The 19,247-nt window shown below is 48.3% G+C and overlaps 5 protein-coding genes across 5 annotated transcripts; 4 read left to right on the forward strand and 1 right to left on the reverse strand.

The window, feature by feature from the left end:
• Nucleotides 1-57: 57 nt before the first annotated feature.
• BZA70DRAFT_280996 (Sec8 exocyst complex component-specific domain-containing protein) lies at nt 58-2,188 on the forward strand. Its single transcript, XM_064913047.1, has 2 exons — nt 58-1,303; nt 1,368-2,188. Exons 1-2 carry the CDS (start codon nt 151-153, stop codon nt 1,934-1,936), a joined length of 1,722 nt encoding a protein of 573 aa, XP_064767546.1. The 5' UTR covers nt 58-150; the 3' UTR covers nt 1,937-2,188.
• Nucleotides 2,189-2,374: 186 nt separating this feature from the next.
• Nucleotides 2,375-4,571, forward strand: BZA70DRAFT_299645 (putative Xaa-Pro aminopeptidase P; the record flags this gene model as incomplete). Its single annotated transcript, XM_064914667.1, has 5 exons — nt 2,375-2,480; nt 2,608-3,163; nt 3,254-3,700; nt 3,760-3,909; nt 3,977-4,571. 5 exons carry the CDS (start codon nt 2,375-2,377, stop codon nt 4,569-4,571), a joined length of 1,854 nt encoding a protein of 617 aa, XP_064767547.1.
• Nucleotides 4,572-8,205: 3,634 nt separating this feature from the next.
• Nucleotides 8,206-8,831, forward strand: BZA70DRAFT_281004 (uncharacterized protein). Its single transcript, XM_064913048.1, has one exon. It carries the CDS (start codon nt 8,441-8,443, stop codon nt 8,657-8,659), a length of 219 nt encoding a protein of 72 aa, XP_064767548.1. The 5' UTR covers nt 8,206-8,440; the 3' UTR covers nt 8,660-8,831.
• Nucleotides 8,832-16,510: 7,679 nt separating this feature from the next.
• On the reverse strand, nt 16,511-16,855 carry BZA70DRAFT_239575 (Homeodomain-like protein; the record flags this gene model as incomplete). Its single annotated transcript, XM_064910475.1, has 1 exon — nt 16,511-16,855. The coding sequence occupies one exon, from the start codon at nt 16,853-16,855 to the stop codon at nt 16,511-16,513; it is 345 nt and encodes a 114-aa protein (XP_064767549.1).
• Nucleotides 16,856-17,982: 1,127 nt separating this feature from the next.
• BZA70DRAFT_281015 (uncharacterized protein) lies at nt 17,983-18,529 on the forward strand. The gene has a single exon (XM_064913049.1). The coding sequence runs from the start codon at nt 18,023-18,025 to the stop codon at nt 18,308-18,310; it is 288 nt and encodes a 95-aa protein (XP_064767550.1). The 5' UTR covers nt 17,983-18,022; the 3' UTR covers nt 18,311-18,529.
• Nucleotides 18,530-19,247: the final 718 nt, after the last annotated feature.

The following is a 19,247-nucleotide window of genomic DNA, read 5'->3' on the forward strand; positions in this document are numbered from 1 at the left end:
GTTTCGTACCTGATCTTATGAATCTGGCGGCAGACCTGTACAAGGTATCCTACAGCTCCTTTGTTTGATTGATCCCGGTCACATCGACTAAACACATCTTTTATTTGCTGCTATTCAAAAACTTTACCACTGCTTTTGAATAAGGCGGCAATGTCTTCACGCAAAAATGGGCAGCGCCAGGAGACTGCCTACAACCCATATTCTGGAATGAAGCCGCCATCATCCTCATCATCCCTCTCCAGCTCCTCTCAGAATTACTCGAACAATCCTTATGACTCAAAAATCAGTCACTCGTCGCAACAAAAGTCACCTTATTCCTATAACTCTTATAGCTCAAGTCAACAGTCTCTATCGGGTGGAAGCAATCAAAGCCCATACGCGTCTGCGACGGCTGCGAAACAGGCCCAGTCGCCGTTTGATAGAACACCTACCAACAGCTCTCAGAGATCAAGTGATTCCGCGTCTAGCAACCCCTATGGAGTCTCTTCTTCAGTCAAGGACTATTCCTCGTCTTCGTCAGGTCAAGTGAATCCTTACGAGTCTAGATCACTCTACAGTGCGCCAAAGTCCGTCTCACAAAGCTCTACGGGTAATGTCACGTCGTCTGCTCCTTCCAGTTCATCCAGCAACAAGATCAGCGGAGCGTCATCTGGCTATGCTGTCCGGAGCCCATATGTGACACAGAAAAATCCAGGTAGTCTGCCTTCCTCGGCCTCGCAAAACAAATTTCCACCCCCTACAGCCGGCGCGTCATTCTCAAGCAACGGTCGCGCTCCCAAGACTTCTGCGACAAGTGGGGAATCGTCAGTCTCGGGTTCCACAGAAAAGGGACCTCCCATGATTCCTTTGAGAAAAGCTCGGAGTGTGCGCAACATGCGGGGTCAACCAAGCGAGAATATTGCACCTGTACCCGACATCCCAACTCAGCGAGTGCATAAAGACGGTGCGAAACGAGTGCCATCAGGACCCCGTCCTGCGGACAGTTTAAGGCTGCCGACATCTCAGAAATCACAGCCTATTATCAATGTGCCGCCAATGCCCAGCAGATCCGATCGTTCGGAGCAGCAACTGAACACACTACAGAGCCGGACCGAAACTCGCGAAACAGCTGCCCCAGTGAGCCCCTACGCCGCAAGTTACCATTCGCAGGAATCGCTCAATGGTCAGTTTTCCAAGGTGCAAAGCAATGGGTCGAGATCAGATGATCGTCAGCCTGAGCGCAATCCATATGCAGGCGCGGCAGTATTCAGTAGCAAAGCTCAGCCTTCTACGAGCCTCGCACCTGGACCGCAGGATACCAACGGTACGTTTACATGTAATATTTTGACTGGCTACTAAATGATCATGTGCTGACGTTCGCGTTATAGATGTTCTTAAGTTTGTTGCTCGAGATTGGGGTGAACTGATGAGTGAAGACTGCAACGCTGTAGCGATTGCTCTAGATCTGATGGATACAAGCTCAGTAGGCCGATCAAGTGATTTGCCAGATTTCATGGATCTTTCATCGCGACTAGAGATGATCATGCGAGATATTTCTGAAGAGCGATATGCCGATATCAACAAGTCGATATCTGCATTCAAAGAAGTGGTGGCCAGCATTGAAGAATCCGAAACAAGGGTTCGCACACTTCGTGAGACCCTTATCCGAGCGAAGCAAAACTCGACTACGAAGCAGACGCAAATGCGGGGTTTGGTGGAGCGAGCGTATAGATATCGAGAGATGCTCGAGATTCTTGAGCAGATTGAGAAACTGCGGCAGATTGCGGATCAGCTGGAAAAGAATATCGCCGACAAGCAATACCGAGCTGCCTATGAACTGTTGCAAGATGGACTGAAGATGGGAGGAGCTTATGACCTGGATCAAATAGTGGCCGTGCAGTCTCTTCGTCAGTATCTGAAGACGCAAGAAAAGGCTTTGTCGAATGTGATGGATTAGAAGTTGTGACATTTAATACATTCGATTTCTATGACTTCAAGATCCCGACTATTGTCGCTTGAGTTCACGAATATCACACTCTCTCGTAATTCGACATCTAAATGCTTTTATAAAAGATTGTGGGAACGAAGTGTTCAATAGTATAAAAACTGATGGGTCAAATCTGTTATCGAGACCCAAACCCTGTTTGGTTGAGTGTGCGCAAGTAGATCGCGGCGCCTGTGACCGGCCGCATCATACATTTAATTACTGCGCGCTGTAATTGCTCACAGACCTTATACGGACTTGCGATTTCTGCTCAATCTATTGTTGTTTCTGGCATTCAAACTATTGAAGCCTCAAATAGTTATTCCATAGCTCATTATATATATGCTAGCAACTGGCGTCAAGTCGGCTGCTACACGTGTATCATCGCAACTCTTCCGATCAATTACCACAATGTCTCCCTCCACTTCCTTTGGACCCACAGCGGTGCGTGCCGACACGACAAAGATACTTGCTGATCTTCGCAAGTTGATGGCTCAGCATAACGTTGATGTATATGGTATGTTTGTGTGTTGTTTATTGCGAAGCTAGCCTGTGGTGATGGCGTGAATAGCGGCAGGACCCCACATTGAGTGTTCTGATATCTTGCTAACTGTTTTCTTGCTTGATTCTTTTTTATTTCGTAGTTGTGCCTTCTGAAGACGCTCATCAGAGCGAATATATTGCTCCTGTGGACGCTCGGCGTGCGTTTGTATCCGGATTCACGGGTTCGGCAGGCTGCGCTGTCGTGACTGCGACGAAAGCCTCGCTCGCAACGGACGGCCGCTACTTTCTTCAAGCCGAGCAGGAGCTGGATTCCAACTGGGAGTTGCTTAAGCAAGGACTTCCGGATGTGCCTACTTGGCAAGAATGGGTCTTGCGGGAGGCTGAAGGAGGAAAAAACGTCGGTGTTGATGCCACGCTGCTTACTGCTGCCCAAGCGAAGAGTCTCGCGGAAAAGCTCAAGAGCCGGAAGGGCGGATCACTTGTGGGTATGGACCTCAACTTGGTTGATATGGTCTGGGAGGATCAGCCGATGCGCCCGAAAGAGAAAGTGAGGGTTCTTGGATTGGAGTACGCCGGCAAGCCTTTTGAGGAGAAGCTGGTCGATATACGGAAAGAGATCGAAAAGCAGAAAGGATCTGGACTGATCGTGTCTATGCTGGATGAAATTGCGTGGCTATTCAACCTACGTGGAAATGAGTATGAAACCTGTGCCATTTTGATTTTTCTTTGAGGTGTTGTTTAGCGTGTTCGCTTGTTTCGCTAACTTCGCTTGATTTATCATGGCAGTATTCCCTACAACCCCGTCTTCTTCTCTTACGCATTTGTGACACCTACCGAGGCTACTTTATACATTGATGAAGACAAAGTCACCGCTGAGGTTAAAGAGTATCTTGGAGATTCGGTGAAGGTCAAACCCTACCAAGCGATTTTCGAGGATATGAAGAGCTTTGGCGAAGTTACCGCGACTGCTGACCTCAAGGTTCTCGCGACTTCAAGTGCTTCTTGGGCCTTGACCAAGAGTATTGAGCAAACCAAGTTGACGACCTTGAAATCTGCACCGATTGAGGCTGCCAAGGCGGTCAAAAATTCTACAGAAGTTGAAGGTATGCGAAATGCGCATATCAAAGATGGCGTTGCTCAGATCCAGTATTTCGCGTGGCTTGAAAGGGCTTTGAGTTCTGGCGCATCTCTTGATGAGGTTCAAGTTGCCGATAAGTTGGAGGAGTACAGATCGTGAGTAGCAGATTATTGAATTATGAAAGTGGAGACAGACTAGCTAACCTTTTGTACAGACTTCAAAAGGATTTTGTCGGACTCAGTTTCCCAACAATTTCTTCGGCGGGATCCAATGGCGCGATTATTCATTACCAACCTGAGAAGAACACTTGTGCGCTGGTGAAGAAGGACCTGATCTATCTTTGCGATTCCGGTGCCCAATTCTTGTAAGAGCAGTTATAATAGTGTTGTGTGATTTGCGTGATCGGCTCTGACAGATTTATGCGAATATAGGGACGGAACAACTGACTCAACCCGTACGCTGCATTACGGAGAGCCTACTGAGGCAGAGAGAAAGGCGTATACGCTGGTGTTGAAGGGTCACATTGCTGTAGCGCGTGCGGTGTTTCCTAAAGGTTCCAGCGGATTCATCCTAGACATTCTCGCGCGTCAGTATCTGTGGAAAGAAGGATTGGATTACCGTCACGGAACCGGACACGGTGTTGGCAGCTTCCTGAATGTGCACGAGGGACCGATTGGAATTGGCACCAGAATGCAGTACAACGAGGTTCCGTTGGAGGTGGGAATGCTGATTTCCAACGAGCCTGGGTACTACGAGGATGGGCAGTACGGAATCCGTATTGAGAACGTGGTGCTTGTGGTCGAAAAGAAAACACCGCACAACTTTGGAGACAAGAAATACTTCGGATTCGACACAGTGACAATGGTGCCGATGTGTAAGAAGCTGACTGTTGTCGAGATGCTAGATGACGATGAGAAGCAGTGGTTGAACGAATATCACGCAGAGGTGTTCAAGAAAACCTCGGGCTATCTCAAAGGAGATGAGATCACTCTTGAGTGGCTCAAGCGGGAGACGGCGGCTATTTAAATTTGAGAGAGACGTCGTTTGTTTGGTTTTTGAAGAGCTAGGTGAGGTCGGCCATTGGTGTTGTTTCGCGGAATGAGTCAGTTGAGTTTCTTTCGATCTTTTGTGGGCACTTGATGGGCCTCGAGGGCACGAAATAACTGGAGAACATTCTGTAGTCAGCGAATATAATTAAGTCTTTTTCATGGAAAACAAAACATAAAATTGCGAAAAGGCGGTTGACATGAAAGAGCGAGGACCTGATTGATTGCGGCAGCGAAGAAGCAAAACTCAAGGCTGAGGCTGAAGTTGCTGGCAGCCGCAGATGGTTTCGGTTTAGTGAATAGGAAGTCAGTTAGCTGCATTTGGGCTCTGGGATTATGGTTTTGGGACCTGGAGCGCGCAGCAAAGGGTCAACCCGAGTGCGAAAGTTGTCTTTTATTGGGAGGTGCATGTGGCTGGTTGCAACGCAGTCAAGTATGAAATGCTACTGACCGGTAAATAACCAAGTCTGCCAGAGCTTTCTCTCGGATGTTTTGTTCTCGGGAAAATTGCTCTAACTGCCTCCGTTGAAGATTGCTCAAGAAGAGATTTAAGAAAATCAGGCGTTGAACGGGATCGGTGCTTCTCTCTTAACCTGGGAGAAAAGGCTCGTTATAGTTCGGGCTGTAGTCTTGCGAGCTCCGAGGGTTGACTGCCGTGCCTAACACTTCCACATTTAGGTAATAGACAAACAGGACAACTAAAAGTCAGCAACAGCCAGGCGTCTGAGCAACCGTCAGCGGGTGCGCTCTACTTTTGTTAGGCAATTAAAATTATTTGAACCTGAGACATCGTCATCAGTACTGCCGCTGCCGCTGTCTTTCTGTCGTCTCCGCTGCCGCTGCCTGTTACTTACGAGCCGCACCGGATTGAACTTCCGGATAGAAGCTGCAGACAGCTACGCAGTTATGAGGATCGTGAGAACTGGTTGGTTTGTTTTCGGCCTTGGCTGGGTGGGTTCGTCGGAGAGGTTGTTTGTATGGTGTAGAATGGTTGGAAAGAGAAATAATATAGAATGCAATGGACGTGAAACGGCGTCACTTCTGTATAGGAGCGAGCGGGGCGGATGACTGTACGCATCTTTGCTTTCCGATGTTGTTGTTATTACTGCAGCGTTCTTGGATACAATTGGTCTTATATATAGGATTGTTAATAATATTGCCTAGCTCAATCTGGTATCTAGTCTTTTGGGTGATTAGTCAGAGTGTGCTCTGGTGCGGAAGTTCATAGGGCGTGAGGGAGGGCGAAGACAGCTTCGCAAACCACCCACCAGAGCTGTCCATAACCATTGCCTTAGCTAACGATCAATACATCAACAGCATACATTGTAACTCATGGCTATCACATGCTTGACGATTAGAAACGGTGGGCGCGGCCGAGATCGGTCGTGGCATCGGAGTATTTGATGCTCGTTCGCGCGTGTTGCCCCTGCCCACTATCGCTACCACCATCTGTAACAACGCGACTTTCCATCTCATTTTTTTCGGACTATGGTATGATTTATCGGTTCAAAGAAAACAGTACGGGTGATATCTTGTTGTTTTCGAACTCGTCATATCACTCTTCCTCCGATGTCCTTGACGAAGAAGAGGGCGCTGCAGTACAGTTCTGCGAAAATCGATGTTGGTCGCCATAATCTGCGAAGGTTTCCCACGCCGAAAAGCCGGCTTTCTTTTCTTTGGAAAGTAATTCGAACGAGTAGCGGTTATTACTGGATTGAAAATATCTTTTGTGTTTCGTTCTCTTTGCGCTCGTGGTGCTGATTTTCGTTCTTATCGTATAGAATCTGTTCTCGCATCCGGTCGAAAGGAAATTCGCAAGGCTCTGATTATCAGCGTCAACTCCAGTCGTACGCACATCAATACTAGACTTCATACAGCTTCACTAGTCTGATAAACGATGAAGGATCTTCACCGCTCGATTGGTTAATATTGAAGGTGATGGGTAGCATGGACCTCATCGTTCTTGCTTCTTCTCTTCGTAGTTGCTCTCGTCTCCGCATCATTCATCGTATACCGTATATTTCAGTCCGCCCATAAGGTACAATCGTAAGTTTCGCAGTTCATTCTCGTTATTAACGCAAGTATGAAGTCGAAAGCTTTTCTCTCCGTGTATATGTCGTCATGTCAGGCGCAACGCTGGTAAGTGGCTGTAATATCTTGTGCGGGAATAGCTGAGAATTCATAAGGCGTAAATGTCTCTGTTTTATTTTGTTTTGATTTCGGAGCTTTTCGCTTTTGGTTTCGGCTGTCTCCGTATGTGCGATTGCCGTGAGACAGTTGTAGGCTTCGCAGGGAAGTTTGCGCCTGAAAGCCCCTCTGGGTTCTCAGCTCTGACCCTCTCCTCGTCCGCTCCCAAGACAACGAAGCGTTTAATAATTAATAACATATAGGAGTATACATTGTAGATCTTTGAAGTATGCATGGGAAATGTCCTGTATGCCAGTAATATCAACAGTCCTCGGAAGTCAACAGAAGGTTGTCCAGTGTGCGCATGGAGCGTCGCGAAGCTTCGTCGACCCGGTCGCTACCACTGACAAGGTTCTCGAATTCGCCCCTTGCAAAAACATCAGGTAATAAAAACGTCTGAGTTGTATTTGAATAGCAGGTTTGCTATAATACGAACAGTTTGCCATTCCTGGCTTCAGCAGTGTTTGCAGACGCGCTTGGAAGAAAAAGCGAGATTGAGCCCGGCAATTTCCCGATTCCCACTTTCAGTGAAGAATTTCATAACAGGCGCACGTTTGATATTTCAGCAGCAACAGAGCACATTTCGTATTTCAACGGTGAAGGCTTGACCCAGAAAACAGCGAATTAGATAGCAATTTGCCAGTACGCTGCTTGGCCGCTCATTCAAACACAGAAACCACAGAGGCGCCGGTCCGATTTTACGAGATTAAACCTATAACCGCAAGCAATGCAGCAATGCAGCAAAATTTCATCTGTCTTGCTATTATCGCCATCCCCCGTTTCCCCGCAAGCTGTATGGAGTGCAAGAGGCAAAAAGAAGGACAGACAGACAGGACTTTAAAAGATCGATGCTGTTCGGGTGGTGGGATAGCGGCGTGCGGAATATTTCTCTAAGTGGTTAAGGCAAAAATAAAACAGGAATGGACAAGAAAAAAGAGGTCGGTACGCGGCAGAGATAACCTTAATAAGAGTTGCGCGAGATATCGAGATAATTTTTGTAGAAAGAGACAGGTTTCGTGGATTTTACGAATGATGGTGATGAATTTGTGGTAAATATAGGTCCGCCTGGTTCGACTCTGTGCTTTATCCCGCCCGTAAATCGAATATTATTACTTGTGATAGCAGAGAGGAAATTCGAAAAGAGCAGGAACGGCGAAGCGGGCGGTTGGAACTAGGAACTAGTGAGGTTGGCTAGAATCCGCGGCCAGAGCAGCTAGCACTAGTCTCGATCTTCTAGAACGAAAGAGGCAATTTGCCAAGCGCAGCTGTTTTGTAAAGGATGAATTTATGTGTCGGATAATAGGCAGGCTATGGTATTCTTTTAAGAAGTGTGGTGTTATTCTTCGCGGTGTGATGACACCATACTTTGGCGCGAATTCGGACCAAGCAGGTTGCCAGGCAAGAGAGGGGGAAATGAACGAATGCCTGAACAAGTGAATGAATGGCAGGGGCACAGATTTAAGCTATTTGGTAAGTTAGCTAAGTTTGGATGCCGGTAGCTGGAATGTCACTGTTTAATTACAGTAATGTGATAAACCTAGAATGCGGTTTCTGCAGCCGGTTTATGTCGAATGGTAACCAAAACAAGGAACACTAAACTTTCCAGACCTGACTGCCAGGGCAACACTCCGACAGCCTATCTTTGTGCGGAAGGCTTCTCCCATGGTTTCGGCTTTCTCTCTATTCCTTGTTCTTTCATGTGTGCAGTTATTTGAACTTTCGCAATTGAAGCAGTCCACTATGTTGCTGGGCTGTGAGCTTCATCGGATTTGCGATCGCGTGAAAGTTGAAGGATCTCTAGATGTGAGATTAGAATTTAAGATTTGCTGGCCGAGCTGCGAATCTGTAAACTCAAGGTACAAGCGGGCGCAGACGGGCTAGACCTCTTTCGGTCGGCTGGTTTCACTAGGCGACAGGTCCAATACAGGCAGTAAGGCACGGAGCAGGCACTGGCAGCAAATAGAAGCGTGGCCGAGGGAGAGCGAGAGAGAAAGCAGCAAAGCGGGCGGGCTGAGGGGGGGCTCGCTGAAGGTAACTATGTGTTGTGTCGAAGGCCCTGAACCTATACTACAAATGGACAGCCCAAATAGGCTTTACTACCTCCGAAGCTATGAATTAGCATGAAATAAGAATGAAATAAGATAAAATAAAATAGATGTAAGTTGTAACTAAGAAAATCACACGTACCTTTGTTGTCCACAGTCTTCAAAGTGATGCTGATCAGAAGCATAATATTGTAGTCCCTATTTTCATATTGCAACACTCCTGAATTTGAATAGAATACAGTACATTTCAACAGGATATAAAAGCACAAGCAAAACAGAGTTAATAGCCTCGGATGAAGCCACAAAAAATCCGACAAGTACGCACACGGGGAGGGAGGCGTTTAGTGAAGGTTTTCTCGCCCGATACTCTAGCTAGAATTTTATTTATCTCATCATAGTCGTCATAGCAATCATTTGGACTTCAATAGATTAAGATTGCTATAAACCACTGCCTGTCTTTTGAGTATCCTGATTTGATCTTGGCGAATCGTCATCTTGAGAGTTAATCCAGAGCGAATATTAATACTATTAATTGTTGGAGATACTGAATGATATTCAAACAAATGGCAGGCAAAGAGCTATAGATGGTAGGGGTAGGCATAATAGACAACAACTACTGAAAATAGCTTCACTTCAACCAGAGCGTTGCGCGTTCTGTCCTGGTCCTAGATTTCTCCCCTGTTCTTATTCGTTCTTCATCATACTCTGTCAAGCAATTTCATTTTAAGCAGCTTTTGCACCTCGATGCCACATATCATTGCTATCATGTGCCTTTATCGCTGATGGTAGAGTTTTTGCCTGTTGACCGATATGGGCACCAGTTGGACCTCAGACGGCTGGGCTCAACACTCAATGAAGTTACTCTGTTTTTGCGCTTATTCTTCTAGCCCATCCTTATTGGTTCTACTACTGTTCCGCAGACTGAAGAGGTTGATGAACATCTGAGCCATTACCGAGGTAGATGATCACAGACGATAAGCCATAGCTGTCAGAAATATCATTCCCATACTCCCTCACCTTATAACCGAGAGGAATACAATCATAGTTGTCTAGGCTTTGCCTGCGCTCTTCTTAGCCTCGGAATCTAAGCAGGGAAAATAACCTTGTTCAGGCTGGGTGGCCGCTGAATTTTCATTTCTGGCGCATAGGGCGAGGTAGGTTGCGCAATGGGCATTTCTCAGTTATAACTGTATAAACCTTTGAGCGGCCGGCCTCTTCTCTCTATTTACTTTTGTTTCGATTGTCTTTATTACCGAGCCCGCGATTACCTCGGGTTTAATGCGAGCGAAGATTAGAATCGCCCTAATGCTTAGTCTCGATTTGGTGTCCTGACTGAGGAAGTAAACCGGGTTAAGCAGACAAATACCGCGTACCTCACTTCTGAGAGCTAGAGAACGCCGAACGTCAGCCTACCCCACTCTTACTCGACAATCGGCAGCTCGCCGGTGCTTCATTCACCCGGCACTATTAACATTAACAGCAGTGGCGGCGAGAAAAGCGGCATGAAAATCCTAAATGCTTATATGTGATTAATAATTTGTCTTTGCGAGTCAGCACTCGCGTGCTCCTCTGTCTCGATATTATCATGCTCAAGACATGAGCAGATCGTACCGTTTGATCGTCTTGTTTTAATTGACTCTTTCTTCGTAGAGAATAAATGGATTTCGGAGGAAGACGTTGTGATGATTTGTCCAGCACGTGCAAACGGCGAACTGACGATGTCGCAACCTGTTATTCAAGAGTGGGGGTTTACTGTCATGAGGTTGCGAGGCAGAACTGCCCGGCCTCCTCCAAACCCTCATCCGTGTCAGAGACCTGTCATCCTGCCTCACCTCACGATGCTTGTCCGTCTACTACATCTATCCCTGCAAGAGCCCAGCCATCTTGCCTCACCTCAGAACGCCTAACCAGCAGTCCATCCACGGGAGATTACCTCTGCCTCACTTCACAAGGTCACGCCTACACCCTCCCGCAGGAAGAGTACTTCGCAGGACGCTAAGGCATGAGCAGGGAGGTTTCCCCTCATCAAAGATCCCTTCATCCTCCGCACGGTTTCTTCTTGTCAACAAACCACACTCATTTACTAACATTCTTACTCCTCGAGAGCCAGCCTCCTCGTCCTGCTAACGTGGAGACTAATCTCTTCCGGCGAGAGGATAGAATGAGGCATCTTGTAGAGTAATATTTAAGGAAGCCTGGCTTACCCAGTCTTCCTGATAATGAACCATCATCTACTATCTTCCTAATCACTTGCGCTTCCACTACAACTCCCACTTACCTTCCACTTATCCATCGCTTATCCCCTCATTATGTCATCCAACGACAACCCTTCGGCGCGCGACGACGCTACTTCGCCACATTTACACGGACGCGACTCTGCTGATCTAAATCTTTACCAACTCTCTGTGTGAATATCTGCCCAGTTGGTTTTGCTTTTGGCAAGAGCGTTTCGGTTTTTGATCGGAGCAGGCGCGACTGACGTCGCCGTGTTCTACGGCGACCGACGTAGCCGACTTCCTGGACCCTGGCCTGGTCCGCTAGACCGCTCTGATCTGACAACGGTTGCTGTTAGGTGCCTGATCCAGTGTTTCTGCGTTTCAGCGTAGGATGACGACTAGCTAGACCTTGCATGTTGTCATTCTTATGCGGTGATATTTAACTGCTGGGTAGGTCATCGGACCATGAGACTGAATACCAGGCCATGAGTGGTTGTAGCACCAAGCTCTGTGCGGGCTTTCTATGTCCAGCAATGGAGAATTGATTAACTTTGATAGACAATTGATTTAAAACGCAGGATTATAGAGAAGGTATGAAAAAGATAACAGCCTCCATCCCTTCTATCGCGCCATCGCAACTGCAGTCCACCTCCTCCACAATCACATCATACCCAGCATAGCCCCTCTCGCTCACCTGAAAAAGGAAAACAAAAGAGCAAAGAAAGCTATAAAAGGCTTAACTGCTCTCCAGCTGGCTTGAGCTCCGGGCTCGAAATTCCTAAAGCAAACAGAGTTGAGCCTGCGTGTGGCGTGCGAAACTCACTGGCCTTAAGGGCACGCTGAATTTTACTGGCCGCGTTATCGCTGGGAGGGCGAAGGGGGAAAGGGACGAAAGGGAAAGGGTGCGTCAGTAACTAAATTACTGAACGTTCTAGTGAGGAATCCGAGGACAGAAGTACATTAGCGAGATGCGTTGAAGCACAGTTCATTCTTTTCAGTACTGCCGATTGTTTGTTTACTTTTCTTCTGATTTAACTGTCACTGCCCTGCAAATGAGATGCATGCAGAACTGGTGCATAGTTGCGGCTGATCATGTGATTGTGGATTTGTTGCGCGCAGAAGCTGTATCATAATCATCAGATCAGAGGACATTATAATCCAATATAGCGGGCGCGGCAGGGTTCGAGATCATCGTGATAGAGGTGAAACAATGAGTCAATTATAAGTCTCAGAGACACAAATTTCGGCGATGATCGACTGATCGCCGGGATATAGAGCCTCCAGTAAAAAAGACGTTGGTGGAATCTTTTCATCGGTCTTACTGAGGACCTTGGTGCATATAGCGCAAGTGGCCAAAACGGTCCATGACTCCGTTCAATCACATTGTCTCAAGTAGTAGCGACGCGTCAGATGCTGCAGGCGAGAGGGCATCACCACAGAACGCTGTAGCTGAGCAGGCGGAATGGAGTAATCAGACAAAACTACCGAACTACAGGCTAATTGAGCGAGCGGCGGGATTGATTGAGTCTCGGACTCTACAAACAGCTGAAATGAGGTTTTTCAGTGAGCGATAGCAACCGAAACAGAGAACGCAACAGGCGTGCTCAGCCACTAATCTCGCAGCCACTTTAAGATCACGCAAGCCACGCGCAGTATAAGAGCGCACAGTCGTCCTCATAAGCTCTATTTCGTTCCTGACTATATTTTATTGCGCAACTGTCCTTTGTCTATATGAACAGAAATTAGAAATTCACTTATGGGAGAGAGAGAACTGCCGCGTTCTGAAGTGATTTTCGAATAGGGTTTTCTCTGATCTCGGTAAACGGTTTTTACTCCATATCTAGCGAATTTGTTTCAAAGCTCAGTCACAGGAGCGTCACAAGAGCATCATTATTCACTCATCAGTGCTGATTCTCACTCTCATCGTATCTCTATTCGTCGCCGTGATATGTGATTTTATTGTCAGTTCTGTGGTGGGTGATTTGCGTTATTTGGCTCACTCGATTCCACTAATTTTCGCTTGAATTGACAGGAGCTGGACGTCGATCGATCAATATTCGATAACCTGCTGGTCTTTACGTCGTGCTCTCAAACAGTTCATACTCTTCCGAAGACAGATTATGGAGCCAGACTAGATTTTGCGTTCATGGTGCCATTTTATAGGTCCACAATCAAGGCATGAGCGAAAACTCCAGAGCGCCTGCTTCTTATACGAGCAACCTGCGCCAATTATCCAATCGAGTGAGTATATCAGTGTCTGTCTTCTGTTTCATATATGAATACAACAAAGATCTTGTTGGGCATCAATTGGAATGAGTCACGCTCGGTGGTCAATCTACCCGGTACTGTTCGCTGTTTTTTGCGTTTACTGAATGCTGAGTCGGGAGCAATCACGATTGACAAGAAGTTCAACGGCGGACCTCAGAGCCCCGAAAATAGTGAATGACGCGCGAACACTTGGAGTTCTGGTATGTGATATTGTTGGACTGCTTTTGGGGTGAGCGAGAGTTATGTACGGCCGAGATCTTAAATAAAGGTCGTGTCGAATGCCTACTGTCCGAGAATAAGACGGAGGTGTGAAGATCAGAAGAGCTTCGAGAGTTGGTTGTTCTCCGGATTCGAACTACATCTAATGAAATATTTTCGAAAGTATTTGATACATCAAAAACAAGCCAAAACGTAATGAATAGATCTTTAATTAGCGCATCTATAATGTGCTGGATCTCATCTGAACAATGTGCGACCTGGCGGTGCCGCAGAGACTGCGGCGTTGACTTGACAACTTGTAAGGCAGGCTTACCTGTGAGACAAACAGCTTCCTACACCGTCATTATAGGCAATGAAAAATCAATTAGCAGCAGAGGACACGGGGCGGACAAAGACTTCAAGAAGCTAAAAACGGAGGCAACCTGAATAAGGGTGAGCGCGAGCAGTTGGGTAGGTAAATAAGTTAAATGCGCTCGAGATTTTAGGAAGGTTGGGGCAAGCAGAGTGAGACAGTGAGACAGCGGGACTGCAGCGCGCAAGAGCTGTCGTGAACCGTATCTGCGCGTTGCGTTTAGGTAAGAGAGATAACGCGAGAGAAGGAAATTTCGTGAATTTGGCAATTGTCACTTGAGATGACGCCTGAAGAAGAGGGCAGTATCGTCGATCTAGGCGAAGTTGTCATCCCTGTGCTTCGTTCGCTACGAGTGTGAAGTTCACTATGATCAGTATAGAGCCGTGCCGTACATCTGCAGCTAGCAACAAAGCCGCCGCAGCTGGCATATGTCAGTGCCGCATCCCGAGGAAAAACGAGAAAAAGTGATATCGGGCGTCAGGCTGCGAGCGTCGTTGTTGTGTCGCGGACTGTTAAGAACAAAAATTTGGAGAGGAAATGCAGATGCGTTGACTGCTGATACGCCGAACGAGAGCTCTGTGTGGTTCTTCATAATGTCGTGCGTCTACTGGGAAGGTTTACAGAAATATTTCAATCGATGGCTGAGAACAAATAGACGTAGACGATATGAAAAATCGTGTCAATCAGGAAAGATTAAGGCTAGCACTGTCCGGGTTGGATCCGAGACGAGAAAGCAGCGAGGGCGAGATTAGGTAGGTCTGCAATTTTTGCGGACATGCAGACGAGTATGCACGTCCTGCACGTTGCAAGCTGGCTGCCTGCAGCTCCGAGGCTCACGGCGACGACGAGGACTGCGACGAAGTGCATTCTGTTTTTGGAGGAATAGGATCAATCGGGTATGATTTACCTACCGCTGCAGTACTGCGATTGAGCTGGAGTCGCTATCGTAGGATTAGGAGTATAGGTAAGTTCTAACCTACACAAATCAGCTAAGCCACTGTCGACACCTCTAGACTGTCTCCACAAATCCTTCTCTTTGTTCAGATCGTCGTCTATTGTTCGTCCATTATATCGGAGAACGACAAACAATAATTAATTCTGGCCGTGGAAGTTAGCAGGCCTCCCGAATTCAAGGTAAAATAAAAATAGCAAAGCCGAAGGCGACACAAGTTTAGTTTGATCAACCAGATTTTGCCGAGCGAAAAAAGAAGTCGGAACTTGTCTCCCGCGCTGCAGGTCTTTACTTTAAATCACTTCGGAGACAGACAGAAAGAGACTGGTTTGATCTTTTATGTGTATACTTAGTAGGAATGACTTGTGTAGAGATACTTTGCTTGCCATGCTCTCGTCATTCGTCGGCGGTACGCACGGAAAACGCAAGAGCCGAATGCCGGGACGCACTAATCGCTCAGCTCTTCATCAACACCGACCGGCTCGGGGGCCCGTCTTAGAGTTACAATTACATTCGATACAACACTAGCCGATTTCTCGGTCTCAAGCCGTGCAGGATTTTGGAAAGAATATGAAAGAAGCGGGTCAGGGTCCGGTATCTGATTTAATTGAAGGAGATGCGGAGGTGAAGAAATGTCTCTGATGGCGGCCGCAATCTGACCGCGTCCCGACTCGCGAGCGACCGGCCGGGCGTCAACCTCTCTGTTCCCATATCCTACGGAAGCAAGAATAGCACATGGTGATTAGCGTACTGTAGAAGCGCTAGAACAGCACGTTCCTCGCTAGCCCACCACAAATTGTGTGCGTGCAGAAGCAGCAGCGACAGCAGAACCCCAATCAAAGCAAAGTCTACCCAAACAAGATTTCTCGCCCGAGAAGTCCGAATACGTCTTTCAGCGAAGCTAGCGAAGCCGGTTCCGCCTCAAACCAGCACGGAAGCAAACAGCTGAGAGAGAAGCGAAGGCGATTGGATCTCCGAAACGCGAAGAACTGAAGATCTTGGGGAATGTTTATAAACTGGCGAAAAAATGAGCAGAATGCCGCAGCACGTGGCTCACTGATCTCTGTCCCGGCCCGCTCCGAAACAACTCCCTCTCGCCGCCAGCTTCCCTGTCCACTTTACTATGGTAGAGCACACTCCATCTGCTTACTTTCATTCGGCTTCATTCCCTTCTTAATACCACACTCGAATGAAGACAAGGCTTTAAGTCTCATCCATGGCACAATGTTTGATTCTCAGAATATGAGATATCAACGTTCAATGCGCCAAGGTGATCTACAATTCAATACTGATTAATTTTCATAAAAGTCATGTCTCACTGAACACTTTGTTATCTATATCATAAAGCTTTTCTATTAACACAAGTAAAAAAGATGAAATAAAACCCTTGAATCATAAATAATACAGTTAAGAAATGTAAGAAAAGTCTTAAAGAAGGAAAAAATCATAGCAAATGCAGTAAACACCAAAAGTTATTCTATCCTCCCGTTAATACCATACACAAATATATAAATATATATGAACATATATATATATCTTTACATATATACCCAAAGCCGCCCCGATGAATGCCGGAGCGATCACCACGTCCTTGCTTTCATCACACTCAGATAAACAAGCAAGAACGGGCTAAATATATAGTTATTCACAAATTTCTATCTTCTTGCAACGCAAGGACGACTAATTGCCGTCATGCGACAACAAGTCGTCTTCGTCGCCCGATCGACCATCACTTGATCCACCAATCGAGGCACTTCCGCCTCTCTCGCCAGCTCCACTAGTGCCGCCCTGATCACCGCCAGACGCAGACCTCATCGACGGCATGCGTTTCCGCTCCGCTCGATGCGCCTGCCTCCGGTTCTGGAACCAGATCTGCACCGTTCGCGGCGTCATGCCCAGTTCCCGCGCAAGCTCAAGTCGCAGCTCCGTCGACGGAAAATGCGTCTGCTGCAACACTTCCTCCAACCGGGTGGCCTGGAACGGCGTCGCGCGCTTCCGCTTCGGCTTGATGTGTTGGTGTGGCATCATCATGTTCTGGCCTGGCGGCAGCACCGGAACCGACGCGGGTCCACCGGGGGAGTATGTGTAGTAGTAGGGATTTGTCTGTGGTTGTTGGGGGGCGGTCGAGGTAGATTGAATGGCCATCGGTGGCTGTGCGTACATATATGATGCAGCGTACTGCGCCTGGGCTTGTGACTGTGAAGGAGGTGGTGGGGGTGGTGGAGGAGGCGGGGGTGCAGCGGCAGAGGTTGCGGATTGCGCGTGCAGTGATGGAGTAGCAGGATACGGCGGATATGACGCTGCAACTGGGTAGTATGCGTGCCCCTGTTGGATATACTGCTGCGGATATGATGATTGAAGGGATGATTGTTGTTGTTGTTGTTGTTGCTGCTGCTGCTGTTGCTGTTGTTGTTGTTGTGCAGCATGGGGCTGTGGTAGTGATTGTTGATGATGATGGATCTGACTATATGACTGTGGTGAACTGTAAAGCGCTTTGGCCGTATCATTACCCCCATCGACGATATACGCCGGCGTCGGAGTCGACCGCGCAGTAGGGGTCTGACTATTCTGCCGCGACGCCCCGACACCCGAGTTTGATTTGGGCGAGCCCTCCGGCCGCGCTGTGGCGGCACCCGCGGGGACAGCACCTGTAGTGGCAGCGATCGAGGACTCTGTAGGCGCTGTCGTGGACGAGGCGACGGATGCTGAACTTGACGAGGCTGAGCTCGAGGCCGAGGTTAGGAGCGCCTGAATCGAGGGAAGTCGAGTGGGTGAGAGTTCGTCGCCATCTGGAAGCTATGTTAGCAGACTGTTTGATTAAATATCTGTAGTAAACATGAAATAATTACCACCTGCGTAGGGGCCCATACCCGCCTGGGCGGCTTGCTCGAGCATCTGGTGTTGCTGCAATGGCTGCATCATGTACGTCGAACCCTGATGCGTCCCGACGGAAGATGATGGCTGAGACACGCCGGGCTGATAGTATAGGTTGTGGTACTGCTGCTGCTGTTGCTGCTGCTGCTGTTGTTGTTGTTGTTGTTGTTGTTGTTGTTGTTGTTGTTGTTGTTGTTGTTGTTGTTGTTGTTGTTGTTGTTGTTGTTGTTGTTGTTGCCGTTGATGCTGCTGCTGTTGATGTTGTTGTTGCTGCTGTTGTTGTTGTTGTTGCTGCTGTTGTTGCTGCGAGAGAAGGTGATGAGGGTAATGTGCCGGCAGGGTGTTGTGCTGAAAGTGCGATTGCGACTGGGAGTGCGGTTGCGGTTGCTGTTGAGATTGGTACTGAGCCTGCGGATGCTGCTGGAAGTGCGCAGAGGTCGAGAGCGAGGAGTAGGAGTTGTAGACGCGGCCGAGGTCGTTTGCCGGAGGCGGGCGGTCGGACATGAGGGACGCGGAGCCTGGCGGAGAGAGAGAGGAGGAGAAGGAGGGGAGGGGGAGGGGGGGAGCGTGGATGGTAGTGATGGCGGCGTTAGGTTAACTAGGTGAAGCAGACGAACGGGCCGGGACGGGAGCGCGGAGAGAGAGAGCAGAGCGACGACGGGACGTGCCCAGGCAGAGGGGAGGAGTTATACGTTGCGCGGACGGGACATGGGTCGGAGATGCGGAGGAGGAGCGGGAATCGGAAGAAGAAGAGGAGGGAGGAGGAGGAGAGAATATGAAGGAGGGCACGAGTGCGCACGGAGAGAGGAGCGGTGAGGACGAGCGCGCGCAGTGCGGAGGTACGAACGAAACGACGGCAGAAGAACAATCGTCTGGTAGCGACAAAAACCTGCAACCAGCTCTCGGACCAGCTCGACGCAGTGTCGCGTACTTCCGACTGCGGTGTCGACCGAGTCGAGGACGGGGTGGCGACACACGGCGCCAGGGTGCTGCACTCAACTGCACCAACTCTGCCGTGAACTGCACCCACCTGCACTGCGCCACGTTCGGATGTCGGAGGCAGCAGCAGCACCTCGAGCAGCAGCGGCCTGTGCAGTCGTTATCATATCAAATACCGTCTGCTCGCGATCTACTATCACTGCACCTCCTCCCGTCGCAGCCTCGCCTACCCTACTTCTACACGGTGCCGACGGGGCGGAACCCAGCGCCGGCTGCAGCTCCTGCATAACGTCCCGCTCGCTGTTTCGCCCTGTCGTCATCCCCATCGGACTTTTGTACTTTCCCAAGGGCAGGGGCGAGGCAGGCACACGTAAACGGTGACAGCGAGAGAACAGGAACCCTGAAACCGCCAGCACCAACGCTTTAATGGCGGTAGAATCGAAGATTAAGAAAGAGAAAAAGAAAAAGGACAAAGAAAACAAGAATTTGAATCCTATTTTTTTAGTTTTTGTTTTCTTGATCTTTGCCGTATTTGGCCGCTCTGCCAAAGCTTCCGTTAACCTTAAACGAGTTCTTGCTCGAGTCTTGTTTATAGCCTAGAACG

This window comes from Myxozyma melibiosi, assembly GCF_037950935.1.
Source record: "Myxozyma melibiosi strain Phaff 52-87 chromosome Unknown BZA70scaffold_8, whole genome shotgun sequence".
Lineage (NCBI taxonomy): Eukaryota > Fungi > Ascomycota > Lipomycetes > Lipomycetales > Lipomycetaceae > Myxozyma > Myxozyma melibiosi.

What these genes read in the sequence shown, in the direction of transcription:
- BZA70DRAFT_281015 (XM_064913049.1), top strand. Translation starts at nt 18,023, where the DNA reads ATGAGGGTAATGTGCCGGCAGGGTGTTGTGCTGAAAGTGCGATTGCGA.
- BZA70DRAFT_281004 (XM_064913048.1), top strand. Translation starts at nt 8,441, where the DNA reads ATGGTTTCGGCTTTCTCTCTATTCCTTGTTCTTTCATGTGTGCAGTTA.
- BZA70DRAFT_280996 (XM_064913047.1), top strand. Translation starts at nt 151, where the DNA reads ATGTCTTCACGCAAAAATGGGCAGCGCCAGGAGACTGCCTACAACCCA. An exon ending in TGGACCGCAGGATACCAACG is followed by an intron (nt 1,304 to 1,367) that starts GTACGTTTACAT and finishes TTCGCGTTATAG; the next exon opens with ATGTTCTTAAGTTTGTTGCT.